Raw genomic sequence first — 15,266 nt, forward strand, 5'->3', positions numbered from 1 at the left:
ACCCTGGACGGGTCGCAAGTCCATCACAGGGACACATAGAGACAAACGAGACAAACAACCATTCACTCTCTCACTCACACCTAGGGACAATTTAGAGTTACCAATCAGCCTAACATGCATGTTTTTGGACTGTAGGAGGAAACCGGAGCACCTGGAGAAAACCCACGCATGCACGGAGAGAACATGCAAACTCCTGCACTCAAACAGACATTGCGTAATCATAGTCACCTGACTAGTTTTCTAAAAATTGCATGAGTGGAGAGCGCTATTCCAGGTGCCTGTTTCTTTAAATACTTTCTAGACACATGCTTTAAGGCATTCAGTAGTATTTTCTGGTTGTTGTATTTGAGCATCTGAGTTGGGTTTGATCATGTGCTATACCAGAAGGATGTTTTTGCACTTTTTATTGACATTTAATATACTGTAGGCCAAAAATACAATTTTGTTGGCTGAATGTGGCCTGCAGGCCTTCAATTGACATTTGGTGACAGCAGATTGCGTTGAATCTTCACAGTCTCTCCTCCTGAGCAAGCACAAAGGTAACAGTGGAAAGGAAAAACTCCCTTTTAACAGGAAGAAACCTCCAGCAGAACCAGGCTCAGGACGAGCGGTCATTTGCTTCTGCCGGCTGGGTTTGAGAGGAACAGGAAGAAGAAACAAACAAAGGGTTCAAGCCCTGCACCAAACAATTGTGCTGATAATAAACAGACATTAAGACCTTTAATTTGAAGTCATTAAGCTTTAGTAATTCGGTGTAAAGGTTTGACAGGAAAAGTTAAATATAAATCATACACATCACTTACTCTGTGTCGGCAAGCATGGCTCTTACGATTGCCCAGATGGTTACAAACACAGCCGGTACTCCTACAAAATAAATACAAAATATTTGAATTGCTATGATAAAGCAGCTATAATTTGGTGCGAATAAGTCAGATTTTGAAATGTTTCCCATCTGAGTGGAACTTGGGCAGGACAGCATCCACATTGTATGCGCTGTGCTTATGTAAGTTATACGCACAGTGTGTACAATGCAGGAACTGTAAAACCCTTATTCAAGCAGCATCATTACCCACTGTTCTAACTTATTTTTAAGACATTCTCAGTGTCATATAAAAAAAAAAAGGAAGGACCTTACGTACTCGTTCATTTAAAATGGTTTAGGTCAACTGATGATGCTACAGTAAGATCAAGTGCAAAGTAAATGAAGCATAACTCACCCCATCCAATTAGAGTAAATCCCCAAAGATACTTTTTGTCAGAGAAAAAAGTCATGAAGATGAGGCTGTGGAGGTAAAGACCCTCCACGAGGATCCAGTAGTAATTGGTTGCCAGGAAATACATGAACAAGGTCACGACCACCTTGCAGCTAATCTATAGAAAACACAGCAGACCACAGGAACCAGTTAATCAATAATCTTGATGAAACATTAGTCAGTTTTAATTAATTTTTCATTATCTTGAATAATTCTGAAAAGGCCTGGATCTCTTAGGAATACTGTCCAAAAGATCAAAGCAAAACTGTGATTTAAATGCAAAAACTTGCCCAAAACCTCCCAAATATTTACAGTTCAGTCTAGCATCATGAAAGAGTTGCAGTTGAACAGTGTTTGTAAGTGGAGCATCCTCCATTCATCCATCTATTTATTTCTCGTCGCCCGTATTTCCACGGAAGGAAAGTGGAGTGGAGTGTGTGCAATAATCTCAACAGCAATCTTGCAATAAAAGTAAGTGAACACACTTTGTGATTTGAAATGAAATGCAGTGAGTCGGACCGTTTCAGTTAAATTGGAATAAAATTGGCACCGTTCTAACAAAAGTCTGTGAAACGGACCACTTCACTGTTCTCAGATTTCTTTGCACTATTAAACTGAATTAAATTTACTGCATGTGGCTAATCAAAAAATTGGATAAATTCCTTATTTTTTTCTCTTCTATTATTTTTTTCAGCTTTCCTGTCTACTTTACCACTATTGAAAAAATTCTACATGTATTTTTTTGTACAGCAGCTCTATTTTCTTCTTACTATTAATTTTATATTCTGCTTATTTCACATGTATTTTGATTTTCTATGCGTATTTGTTGCTTTTTTAAATTATTTTGGTGTGTTTGCATCATAAATGTTCTACATTCATTTTCACAGTGAGAGCATTTCCTGTATACTAACAACACTCATCAGAGATCTAAATTGGTCCAGACTAAAAATATCTGCTCTTGTAGTTAACATTTGAGTTCATTAAGCTGTTTTTCAATAGAATATCATGGTATATCTTGGTATAAGCAGCTTTGAACTGTACTGTTTGTAGCTTGCTCAAAGTATAGTCAATAAAAATTTAATGATAGTTTTTATTCTGACGCTCACTGATTTTTTTTAATATCTTTAATCTCCCATCTTGCGCAGCTTCAAGTGACCTAAAATTAGTCATCGTTGTGATCCCTAATTAGGGATTATTTTTAAACAGAATTTACTTAGTGCTTAATGACAGAAGCATCTCCATGAGAGTGTTTGTGTTACACTGTGGCTTTAAAAATGGCTCAGAAAAGATTATAGTTAAGACAAAAAAGCTGCAAATAACGCTTGAAACATATTTATTGCTTTCAAAATCTTTAAGCATTTGGGAGAACTTCTGTGAGAGCTTATTTAATATTCTGCATATGTGTTAAGTTTGATGGATGGCTTTTGTTGGTGATTTGGATCATGACCGAAAGAATGAGATCCCGACTACAAGCGGCCGAAATGAGCTTCCGTCATAGGGAGGCCGAGCTCAGCCTTAGAAATAAGGTGAGGAGCGCCATCATTCGGAGGGAGCTCAGAGTAGAGCCGCTGCTCCTCCGCATCGAAAGGAGTATGTTGGGGTGGTTTGGGCATCTAATCAGGATGCGCCTGGACGCCTCTCTTTGGAGGTTTTCTGCCAATTTCACCAATAGGAGGCCCCGGGAAAAAAAACATAAATTGCTGGTGGGATTGTGTATTTTTTCTGGCATGGGAATAATTGGAGGTTCCCCAGAACGAGCTGGAAAGTGTTGCTGGGGAAAGGGATGTCTGGGTTTCTCTCCTGGACCTGTTGCCTTCGTGACCTGACTACAGATAAGCGGTAGAAGATGTATGCAGGTATGTATGAATGTATGGATGGATGGAAGTGCAATTCCAAGAGATACTGGTGTTATTTTCAAACACATAATAATTATTTTTTGTTTAAAGTATATATTTAGTGCAGATTTATCTTTAGCCATGAATGTAAGGCATATAGAGAATGGACATGCCTCATAGTCTTTAAGAAAATATGTAATTATTGTTTGATAATCAGCCAACAGTCACTTTTTTCCTTACATTTATAGTAATGAGTGACTATTCTAACTGTGGTAACAAACCACATAAAACTTTTTAAACATTAGATATGAGTACATGTCACAAAAAGGAGACATTCCCTCTCTCTACCTGCTGTGTATTTAAATTTGATTTTAGATTGCAGGTAGGACAGCATAAATGGTGACTAATTAAAGTAAACACATCAAGAAAAAAATAGTTGATGTTATTTCATTACAAAATGTTTTGGTTTATCAATAATGCAGTTACAGGCAGCACGACAGCTCAGTGGTTGGCACTGTTGCCTCACAGCAAGAAGGTCCTGGGTTCAATCCCCAGTTGGACCTGAGGTCTTTCTGTGTGGAGTTTGCATCTTCTTCTCGTGCTTGCGTGAGTTTTTTCCGGGTACTCCGGTTTCCTCAGTCCAAAAACATACAAGTACATGTTTAGCTGCCTTCAGTCCCAGGCCGCCCTTGCAAAAGAGATCTGTGATCTCAGTGGGATTTTTCTAATAAAGGTTAATAAATAAATAAATAACATATTGGTATAATAACAGCCCCAAAAGCCAACACTGGTTTAGTTGTCTGTCAGTTTGGTTTCATTTGTGATCATTAGTCAACACTATGCTGCACTGTGGTGCAGCTGGTTTGCACTGTTGACTGGCAACAAGAAGATCCTGGGTTTGACTCCCAGCTGATACCTTTCTGTGCAAGGATTACCAGTATAATCTGTGGGTTTGATTTGGGTACTCCGGTTTTCCCCCAAACTCCAAAAACATACACATCAGACCAACAGACAACTTTAAGTTGGTCTGAGGTGAGAGTGGGAATGTAAGTTGTCAGTTGCCTCCGTCTCGCCCTGTTCTGGGTGTACCAGGTCTCTGTGACTCTGCACAGGATCCAGCATGTACAAGAAATGCTCAAGATGGAAGGCTGCATGCGACAAAGTGGAGACTCAATGCAATCTGCTGGCTTCCTTAGATAAATAACTTTTACTAATTATCATTTTAAAATGTACGTCAATGTTTTTATTAGCATTAGTGCTGGAGTAAACTGAATTGAATTGTAATGTATGGATAAACGGACCTCCACTTCAGTGGTTCTCAACCCTGCTCCTTGAGGAACGCCATCCTGCATGTTTTAGTTGTTTCTCTGCTCCAACACACCAGATTCAGTGATTTAATTTATTCCTCATGTTCTGCAGAAGCCTGTAAAGCACCCATTTATTAAAATCAGATGTGTTGGAGCAGAGAAACAAGTAAAACATGCAGGATGGTGTTCCTCAAGGAGCAAGGCTGGGAACACCTGCTCCACATTACTACAGGTACTGCTGCTGCATTAATATGAAATAATCAACTGAAGACAGCAGTTGTGTTGACTGTTCTCTTTGTGTCATTTCTTCTTAGTTGCAGCCGTTTGTGAATTTTCAAGCCCCAATAGGCAACAGCAAAGATTTGGTGATTTAGCATATTTTTAATGAGAGCTTTGGTGAGCTTTTTCATTTGAAAATAAGAATTAAGTGGATTTCAAAAGATGGCTATTATTGAGTTTTTGTCCCTGAAGGGAAACGTTTTTTAGGAAAAGGGGTTGTTTCTGTTTAATTACAGTAAGTCACAATGTAATTCTGAGGAATTTAAATAAAGCTTTGAATGAATGTACTCAGCTAAAGCTCAAATATTTAAGTTCTGTCACTGTGTTGAATATATGTAACCGGTGTTGACAAAGCTGTTTCAGTACTGGTCCGTTTGGTAAGACACAGGATAAGGTATGTCCCTTAAATATATTGCAAGAAACTGTTTGTGTTTGAAAACATCCATGAAAAGTAAACAGTTATTTCCCCCTTTTTTTAAAGTATGGGAAGGAAAGCTGAATACTGAACTAGAACTTTGGCAGGGTGACAAGCGGGGCAGTTTATTTGCTCTGGTACTGGAAAAGCAGGGAAGACCCAACACTTGTGCCATTTCCACATTGGATGCAAAATGTGAAACGCTAAAGTAAACTGTAAATCAAATTATCTGTCCATTCAAAGCAGTCAGAAGTTGACAACACAGGAAAATTACTTTGTGCAATTTGTGTGTGTGTTGTATTTATTAAAGGAGATAACTCCTAAAACTGAGTCGATATAAAAAAATGTTCACTTACAAACTGCATTTTGTTGGCTGGCGGAGCTTCCGTGATGGACTTGAGGTCTTCCACCGTGACTCTTTCCATGTTCTCCAGTGCAGATCCAGAGTAGAGAACGACATCTTTCACAAATATACTTACAGCTCGTAGCATGTAGGACACAAATAAGTGCATATGGATGTAGTTTCTGGTACAGTGCAACCGTCTGGGGAGGAACAATGACGACAGCAACCAGGTCAAAAGACTGATTTGTTAAAAATATGTTAAAATTGTTTGCAAATGTTCATGAAAATAACATACAGGGTTAAAAAGTAACACAAAACCACACACGCATAAACTGCGCTCATCCCAATTAGAGTTAGATTAAGCTGACTGTAATGCATTACTCAAATTTGAGAAAACGCTAATATCAGATCGCTACGCTCAAAATAAAAAGCTGTTAAATGAAGTCTTCAGCAGTTACAAAAACATTTACATTTTGGTCTGTCAAACATCTGAAACATTTGCTGTGGGTTGACCTTTGGCATCACAATCCATTGGATATAATTTGCTGGGTCAACGGACAGAAGAGGAAGAAAAAAAGTCAAGGAAAACATTTACTGATTCGTTATTAGTGCCCAAAATTCAGTACGTTGAAATTTCAAACACTTACAGATTACAGAAAACAAACCTCTGTACCCACAATCAGCTCCATCCACAATTTCTGTCGCTAAATCTCATTAATGAGTTGACAAGGTGCCCTCAGAGAACTATTGATTCAGGGAAACTAATCTAGCGCACATTTCCCAGGTGAAAATACCAGAACACAAGTGCTAATGTAAAATATCCCTTTGCCCTCTCTGGAAAACATTTATGAGCTTTCGTTTCTGAAAGCTGATGTGTTGAAGGGGAGACATGGTTGGAGCACTTCGGAGCTCGGTGCCAGAATGTCAGATGGGCCCCTGGGATAACTTATTAAACTCATTTGGCACGTATATTTCCCTGTGCCAGTTGGAAGCGTTCCTGAAACCAAATGACTGACTGCCTGTACAGTAAGTTACGTCGGTGGGAACGTTGGTAAACAGTGCCTTGACATCGATTCCTGATACTCTCTATGCACCATAAAATGAGCAAATACTGACCGGTCGGCTCTGCATTCATCAGAATGGTTCAAATTCAAACCTTCTCTACAGGACTTCTCTATGTTTTGCTAACAGAATCAAGGTAAGGCTTATGTACAAAGTATCAGAAGTAAATCTGCTAATCTATAAACAAACACTCCTAATACAGTCAGTTACTCCTATTTCTTCCAGATGTTTATCAATAAATTTTATCTCCTTTAATGTTCTAGCAGTGGGAAGATAGAAAAAATACACCTTTTCTACTTTTTCTAACTAACAAATTGAAATCTTTGTCCTGTAGAGACAGAATATCAAAACAAAAGATTTGGTAGTTTGTCAAGATGCTTCTCAGGATCAGTCTGTTAATAATCAAATATGTTTTATTCAGTTGTCTGTGTGTCCATAAACTTCTTTAAAACTCTTCAGTTAATCCAGAAGGCTGCTGCCAGAGTCTTAATGGGAGTTAGTAGGAGAGATCATATTTCTCCAGTTTAACCTTCTCTCCATTGGTCTCTGTCAAATTCAGAATATAATTTAAAATCTTACTTCTAACCTACAAAGCCCTCAATAACCTAGCTCCATCTTATATTACAGATCTTATTGTTCTATATTTTCCCAACAGAGCACTTTGTTCTCAGACTGCAGGCTTACTTGTGGTTCCTAGAGTTTCCAAGAGCAGAATGGGAGGAAGATCTTTTAGTTAGGCTCCTCTTGTGTGAAACCAACTTCCAGTTTCTCTCAAACCCAGCCGGTCGAAGCAGATGGCCACTTGTCCTGAGCCTAGTTTTGCTAAATGTTTCTTCCTCATGAGGGAGTTTTTCCCTTCCACTGTTGCCTTCATACTTGCTCAAGATGAAAGTCTGTGATGAAGTTAAACTCAAAGCAGTCTGCTCCTCAAATAAATAGTATTATTAACTTACTTTTCATGTATATGAATGTTTCTGTTCAGTGCCCTGAGATGACTTCTGTTGTGTCTTGGTGCTATATAAATAAACTGAATTGAATAGAATTAATGGGCAGCACGGTGGTGCAACTCGTAGAGCTGCTGCCTCTCAGCGAGAAGATTGCCGCTGCAAGTCCCGGTCCGGGGGCCTTTCTGGGTGGAGTTTGCATGTTCTCTCTGTGCATGCATGGGTTCAGGTACTCCGGTTTCCTCCCACAGACCAAAAACATGCGTGTTAGGCTGATTGGTAACTCTAAATTGTCCCTAGGCGTGAGTGAAAGAGTGAATGGCTGTTTGTCTCTATGTGGCCCTGTGACGGACTGGAGACCTGTCCAGGGTGTACCCCACCCTCCGCACAGTGATGGCTGGACATGGGCACCGGCAAACCCCATGACCCAAAATGGAAGAAGTGGGCAAAAGTTAATGGATGGATGGACGGAATTGAATTAATGTTATCATTGTGATTTCAAATGTAATGCACTGAGTGATAGACTTCTACAAAAAAACATGCTTTTCTTATAAACAAATCCCTATGACATTTACATGCTGTATCCTTCAGCGTATTTTCTTTTCAAAGTGCCTTTAATAAATATTTAACTGTTTCCTTTTTGCTAATGCTATGACCTTAATTTCTGACCCCGTGTCGCCATCTCTCTCTTGCCTCTCCACGTTCAAGGTTAAAAAGACTGATTGAAAAAGAATCCGCGACATCACAGACTCACCGAAAATAACCCAGGATGACAACAGCCACCATGAGAGATCCAAGAGAGATGGAGTACCCGACTGTGTAGATGAGATACAAACGGTGAAAGACCTCCTGTTGGAGAGGGATAATTTGTTAGCATGTCAACAAGACAAAATTATATAAAATAAGAGATGGTGTTAGAGAGAATCCATCTGAGGTAAACTGTTAACTGTACCTTTATTTTATCAAGAGAACAGCATGTTGTATTCACCTTGTTGTATCAATAAAAAGTCTATTTTAAAGTATTACATGTTGTATAGATAAATTTTTTTGTTTCAAGTCAAAAGGTGTGACAAGACTCATCAAATGCCTGGTAGAAAACAACCAGATCCCATAAGAAAATACAGTAAAACCTTAAATAGACATTGGAATCCCTAATTTTACAAGACGAGGTCTCCATTTTTTTATTTCAGTTTCACTGAATGTGCAGATTGTGTACTTTTTACGTTCTCTTCAAAACTATACGTAGATTAAAAAAAAAAAGGAAATGGGTTTTAAACTTTCAAATATTTAGGTTGTCCTTTGTCAAAGCCTTTCATTTCATAAACCTCAGCCACTTGGCGACAAAATTTAGATGAGACATTTGAATGTTTTAGGGCTGAGAGGAGGATTGAAGGGGCAGTTTGATCGTCCAGCAGCAGGCTGGCACTGAGACAACACCATAAAAACAGAACCACAGTCTTCTCTGTGTCAACATGTCAAGAGGCCAAAGAGCCCCTTGTCATGTAACAAGATACAGCACTGCTGGTATCATTCAGCATCAGGATCTTGTGCCAGGAAAACGTGTGACTCAGTTACGGTGACAGCAGTTTTGCTGTGCGTGCTTTAGTCTGTGCCTACAGTATTTATTCATTAACTATTGGAAGTGCTCCCTTGGGAAAACATCAGCATAAACATCTAAAGTCATAAAGAGTTAAGCTGTATTTTATTGCTTTATGGCAAAACGGGGGAAGGGTGTGATAAAATGGTAGCACTTCAGGTATTTGGGATTTCCTAACTGACTTGACTATAAAATACATTACCCATGACTCCAACCCGGAAAAATGGCTACATTTCCTAAATCATGTGACAATAATTAGAAACACTTAAATCCATAGTTTACAGTTCAGTTCTATTCATGATGCACTTATGAAAAATGCGGTTAAGCAACGATGAAAGCAACACAAATGTAGAAAAACCCACAACATAAAATTTAAAGTTAAGTCCCAGGATGCATCAGACTTAATAAATAGTCAAGGCATATAGAAGAGGGGATAAATGTTTCCAAACAAACAAGGATGAAATTGGGGGGAAAAAAGTGAAATGGGTGGTTAAAGTACAAACAGTATATCATTGTCATTTTCTCTGGAAACTGCCAGGCAGGTTCTTAATGACAGAAAACAGCAACAACAGCTAAAATAAATGTGGTCTTCATCTCTATCTTCTACCGCTCCATCTATAGTTGGGCTGCTGTTGTTACAATGTATTGTTTTGCATTAATAGTGTTTAGCGTATATCTTAGATCTTTTAGCGTACCATTTGTTTAGTGTATAGTATATCTTAGATCCTTATATACTGTTTCTTTTTATACTTTACATTTTGCTATTGTTGGATGTGACTGGGACCCTGTGTACTTAATTTCGTCCCACCTCATGCCCCACATGTGGTGAAATGACGATAAACCTACTTAAACTTAAACTTGAACAGTCGGGTTGTGGAGGCAACAGGTCCAGGAGAGAAACCCCGATATTCCTCTCCCCAGTGGCACTTTCCAGCTCATTCTGGGGAGCCTGTAGTGTTCCCATGCCAGAGAAGATACACAATTCCTCCAGCAATTTCTGGGTCTTCCCTGGGACCTCCTACCAGTGGGATATGCCCAGAAAACCTGTAAAGGGAGGCATCCAGGAGGCATCCTAATCAGATGCCTGAACCACCTCAACTGACTCCTTTTGATACAGAGGAGCTGCAGCTCTACTCCAAGCTCCTCCCAATAACTGAGCTCCTCACCCTAAGGCTGTGCCCAGACACCCTATAAAGAAAGCCCATTTCAGCTGCTTGTATCCATGATCTTGTTCTTTTGTTCATGAGCCAAACCTCTGGACCATAGGTGGAGGTTGGAATGGAGACAGACCAGTAAATCAAGAACTTTGCCTTTCCACTCAGCTCCCTCTTCACCACGACTGACAAAAGCAACATCTTCATTACTGAGGACGAGGCCCCAATCTGTCGATCCATCTCTCGCTCCATCCTACCATCACTCATGAACAAGACACACAGATACTTGAACTCCTCCACCTGAGGAGATAACTATTGCAAATACATGCAATGGTAATCTGAAAATAATGATGTGTCAAAAGGAGACTAGCAAAAAAAAAAGAAGATATACATCAATTATTGTAGTACAAGCTGTAGCAGATTTCTACTTCTGACATGCTTCTTCATTATGTTCACTAATGTTTTCTCTAACTTGTAGAAAATTGCAAAAATGAACCATAGTTAAAATTATGTCTCTAACCTCAGATTTTTGCTAATTTAGTAGGAAAAAAAAAAGCTAAAACATGCAGAATTTTATTTTGTGACACAAGTGTATCCTTTCTGTTGTTCCGATGGTCAAAAGTTATGCCCATAAAGCAATAGGTGTCAGACGTTAACAAGTCTGAGCCCAGCCTTGTCTTCAACACAATCAAACACTTTGTGGACACCTGGGAAGAGCTAGAGCCAGGTCTCATCTCCAATCATCTTTTCCTCAACTATAGTGATGCTCTTGTGATTAAAAGGGAGCAAATCTCTAAAATTCTTAAGGGAGCCTTAGCTCAAGACCCCATTGTTACGTTCTAAACTGTAATTCTTAGCAGTTTTTTTTTTTTTTTAAGTAAACATGCTGATTTTATTTATATGAAAAAAAAAGAACCAAACAAAGTGACAAGTTTAGCCCTGATTGATGCGTCTGTTTTGTGATGCTCTGTGGTGTTGCTTTGTGTTTGGATTTAAACTGAAATTTGATGATTACAAGCACATTACCACAAAGTAACCATACCTCTACACTGTCATTATCTCTCTATGTTATTAAAAATTGTAATAGTTTTTACGCATTGCTCATTAATGAAAGAGCATATTGCAAACAAGTTACTCATTTAAAAGGAATTGTAATTACAGGCTATAGTTGTGTAATACTAAGCGGCTGTAATATATTAAGTATGGCAGCTTTGTCTGGCCAGGCATTCAGTCAGGCTGAAACTACGAATAAGGAAGATGTCATGTGTTACTGTGTCCATGAGCATGCAAATGGTAAGGAGAAAGATTTCACCTTTTCATGGCTATAGTTGTAATGGTAAAGGAATTTTGCACATTCGTTATAATTGGCCCATGTCTTGTTGACCGAGGCCAGCTCCCACGTTCCATTGTTGTCACATCGACGGTATGCCAGCCCTAGATACCAAGAAACGAGAGAAATAATAGGATCAAGCTTTAATTACAGAGTTGAAACTGCATAATTAGCTAGTAGCATAAGGAAACATAAAATAGGTTTGTTTATCCACATGAAAATGCAGCAATCAAGGTGAATCAATTGTCAGACGGATATATTCTATTCTATTTCTTCTTTAATATGGGCAGCATAAATGCTAACCTGTAAATATATTTGTGTTATCTAATCATAATCCAGACGACTATTTGTAGCTTATGGATCATAACCATTTGGTTTCAGAATCTCACTATGACCGATCATTTTTGTGAAAGCCAAAAATGATCATGCCTTAACTTTTAGGTGATTTTCCTCAAAATTAGGAAGTAAATGTTAATGAAACATAAACATGTAAAACATTTGAAATGTGTGTATTTGAACTTAGCTCTTAAAAGGAGTTTTGCTTGCGAAAGGACTTCTTGAATGAATATCATGTGGTACACAAAAAACGTCATAATGTTATTGCTCAATCCAGAGACGGTCTTACCTTTATGGTTAAAGTCGTAGATGTAGTCTGGACAAGATGTGGACACAAGTTTTCCAGGAGGTCCTTCAGGCCAGCAAACAATGCCATCCCACTCTGGTGAGCAGAAACCATCTGCGGAGACAAGAAAACATAGTTGACTTTTAAAAAATGAGGCCACAAAGTGCTGTTAAACCATAAATTCTGCATTCAGCATCTAAAAAAACCCTCACAAAAACAGCAGTACTGTGCATTTTAAAGGTTCTGTTGTCCTTAGAAATCAGGACAGCACAACCTGTGTGTTTATGTAGATCAGCACTCTGAAGCAGCCTTGTAATTTGTGGTAAGACTTGCAATAAATAATGTTTTTTTTAAGTTATCTGAAGAAAACACATCCATACATCAACATCTATCTGTCGCAACATAATCAAGACTTGGAAAAAGAGAATCAGCGTATGCTGGCTGCAACTTGTCAACTGAGTCTATTGTGACTGTTAGGGCTTGATTGTTAGCAGCTTCACATTTCCATTAATGCTCTATAGACGATAGTTTCATGCAGGATTTATGTTGAATGGAACTCATTTGCAAGATTCTCTACATCACTGACTGCATTATAGTAATCTATGTACTTTATTTTTTTGGATTATAAGGTGCATTAAGCGAAATAAAACAGTCAGATAAGTCAAACTTTATTCAACAATTATTATTCAGGACTGAAAATTGTTGCATTGTATACCTGGATTATTGAGCATGGACTTTTTTGGTTTTGAATCAAACTTTATTCAACTCATTCGCAATAACTCTCAACATTGTTCAATTGTACCACATAAAATCAGTTCGAGGTCAGTAATCACAACCGGAATTAATACATATTTACATAATTTTTTAGAAAATGAAAGTGTTTTAAGTGTGCCTTATAGTCCAAAAAATACGGTAAGCTTATATTGATGAATTAAAGTACTGGTATGGAAACGTTCTTATTTTATCTTCTATTATCTTAAAATTGTACATATAGAATGTTCAGCTAGTCTGTAGACTCAACAATTGCAGCTCTCTGATAATGGAAGCAGAATTCTTTTCTCCACAAAGTTCTGGCAAACCCTTTCCTTATGGTTTGGCTTTTATGCTGTATTATTGAAAACATCTGTCCCACTTTAACCACTAATAAGTACTTGTATATAAAACTGAAATGATCTTCTCTATTCAGCCGATCTATTATTTTGCCAAAGGGGAAAAAAAAAAAAAAAGCATGCGGTGCTACATCGACTTGCTTTTTATTTGCTTGTCATGGCAGCGTGAAATTAAAAGGCAGACTGAGTGGAGCTTACTGACTCTTACAAATCTCTGATAAACACAGTTAAGTTCTCAAAAAATCACACAGACCACACGTCCTGGGAGTAAAAGTAAAATTCCTGTTCTACTTTTGCGTTGGTTGTTTTACTGTAGGACCACCTACTAACAAGCCCAAATTAAACACTAAACACACACAAGCATGCAATTTCCCATAAATTTGTTGACCACGATTTAAATATAAACGTGACTATGGCAGGACTTTGGTATTAGTGATGTCACTGGGGTTTCTAGAACATTTTCTTTTCTTCCACAACTTTTTTGATGCCGACCTGCAGATGTCAAAACACATAATGCATTTTCTCCTGATGCGAACAACCTTTTATAATGACTCCTGATGTTATTCTACACCCAAAACCTCAAGCTTCAGGGCTGAGCTATTTTCACACTGCAAGGTTTGGGGATGTGAACCCACATCCCTCCACTGTCCACTCCGTGCAAACGTCAACAGTCCCACCTCAAAGAAAACATTGTCTCAGCAATGTAGTGATCATTTTAAAAGCGCTGAAGAATTGAAACCTGTTGAAACTGTTTTTAGACTCATGGGTCACTCAGTTCTTTATTAACCTATGCACCCAGTTTTAGAGTTACTGCAGCTCAGCAGATGAGAAAAGGCCCCTCTATTATTGGAAACCCACCCTCAAAGCTTCAAGGCCACACCACTGCAGAGTGAACACAGATACATACATGCACAACGAGGGAGGCTGATAGTGAGCATCAGAATGACTTTCTGGGATGAAACAACACATCAGGGAAAATTACCTCAGCAAAGGCCTTCTGCTTTACAGTAGAGGAAGGATAAACTCCAAACTGCATGCATCATTGGTAAATTGAGAAATTGAATGAAATCATTCTTCTGTCATGTTCTCACAAACATATGATGGAATATATGGAACATATTCACCTATGATGGAAGCACAAGAAGATGTTTGACTCGAGCGCTACCACACCAGGAAAGATCCCAGGCTGTGCAGAAATCCAGCTGAGCCAGTTCAACTCACAACAACAGGATGTTTCAAAGAAAAATGACGGCAAAAGATTATGGCGAATGACAACGATCCAAAGATCCTGGAAGATCTATATCCTGACAAAAACAACAAGCCGATGCTCAACAAGGAATACAAAATAATATATATATATATATATATATATATATATATATATATATATATTTACTATTATTCCTCTCATACCTTGGGAACTGGAAGAAAAAAGATGCCAGATGATGATAGATGTAGGAACAGTGATATTAGGAACCCTGAGAAAGACCAAGGATTTAAAGGAAATAAAGATATTTTTAAAAGTTAAAGCCGCAGTGCTACTTGTGGTTATGAAAGCCCTCTGAGCTGTGATCCCATATCTGGAAGAGTGGATCCAGTAGATCCCAAGAAAATCTTTGGAAATCTCTGTCCAGAAAGTCACATCTAAGATACTGTGCAGCGCTTCCAGGCATCGAAACCTGAGCTTGAAGTGCAACCACCCACGTGGGAGAATCTTTTACTGTACTGTAAATTATAGAAGAAAACCTTTTTCAAATTGTTATATAGAAAACATACAGTAAAGCATCAAATATGGTTTTACTAAAACCGGTATACAGATTTAATAAACCAGAGCCCACAATTTCTGAAATGTCATTTTACAAAATCAAAGCCGCCACATGTGTTTTTTACCAAAATAAAAACAACTCATGTCATATAAATAAAATTTATCAGAATAAAATTAGACATTTGAATTGGCAGAGTATACAGTATATTTATTAAAGCATATAGCATGACCACATTAGAGAGATAGTTTTC

The 15,266-nt window shown here is 38.2% G+C and overlaps 1 protein-coding gene across 1 annotated transcript in view; it reads right to left on the reverse strand.

The window, feature by feature from the left end:
* Nucleotides 1-15,266, reverse strand: part of pth1r (parathyroid hormone 1 receptor) — a 66,244-nt gene that overhangs the window by 5,361 nt on the left and 45,617 nt on the right. The window contains exons 3-8 of the mRNA XM_037681776.1: nucleotides 12,145-12,255; nucleotides 11,502-11,623; nucleotides 8,193-8,287; nucleotides 5,446-5,632; nucleotides 1,218-1,371; nucleotides 804-864 (exon numbers count right to left, since the gene is read on the reverse strand). Of these exons, the coding sequence (XP_037537704.1) occupies nucleotides 804-864; nucleotides 1,218-1,371; nucleotides 5,446-5,632; nucleotides 8,193-8,287; nucleotides 11,502-11,623; nucleotides 12,145-12,255 (730 nt within the window). The remainder of the gene's footprint in view (nucleotides 1-803; nucleotides 865-1,217; nucleotides 1,372-5,445; nucleotides 5,633-8,192; nucleotides 8,288-11,501; nucleotides 11,624-12,144; nucleotides 12,256-15,266) is intronic.

Source organism: Nematolebias whitei, chromosome 9 (genome assembly GCF_014905685.2).
Source record: "Nematolebias whitei isolate Nwh7 chromosome 9, NemWhi1, whole genome shotgun sequence".
In the NCBI taxonomy this organism is placed as follows: Eukaryota; Metazoa; Chordata; class Actinopteri; order Cyprinodontiformes; family Rivulidae; genus Nematolebias; species Nematolebias whitei.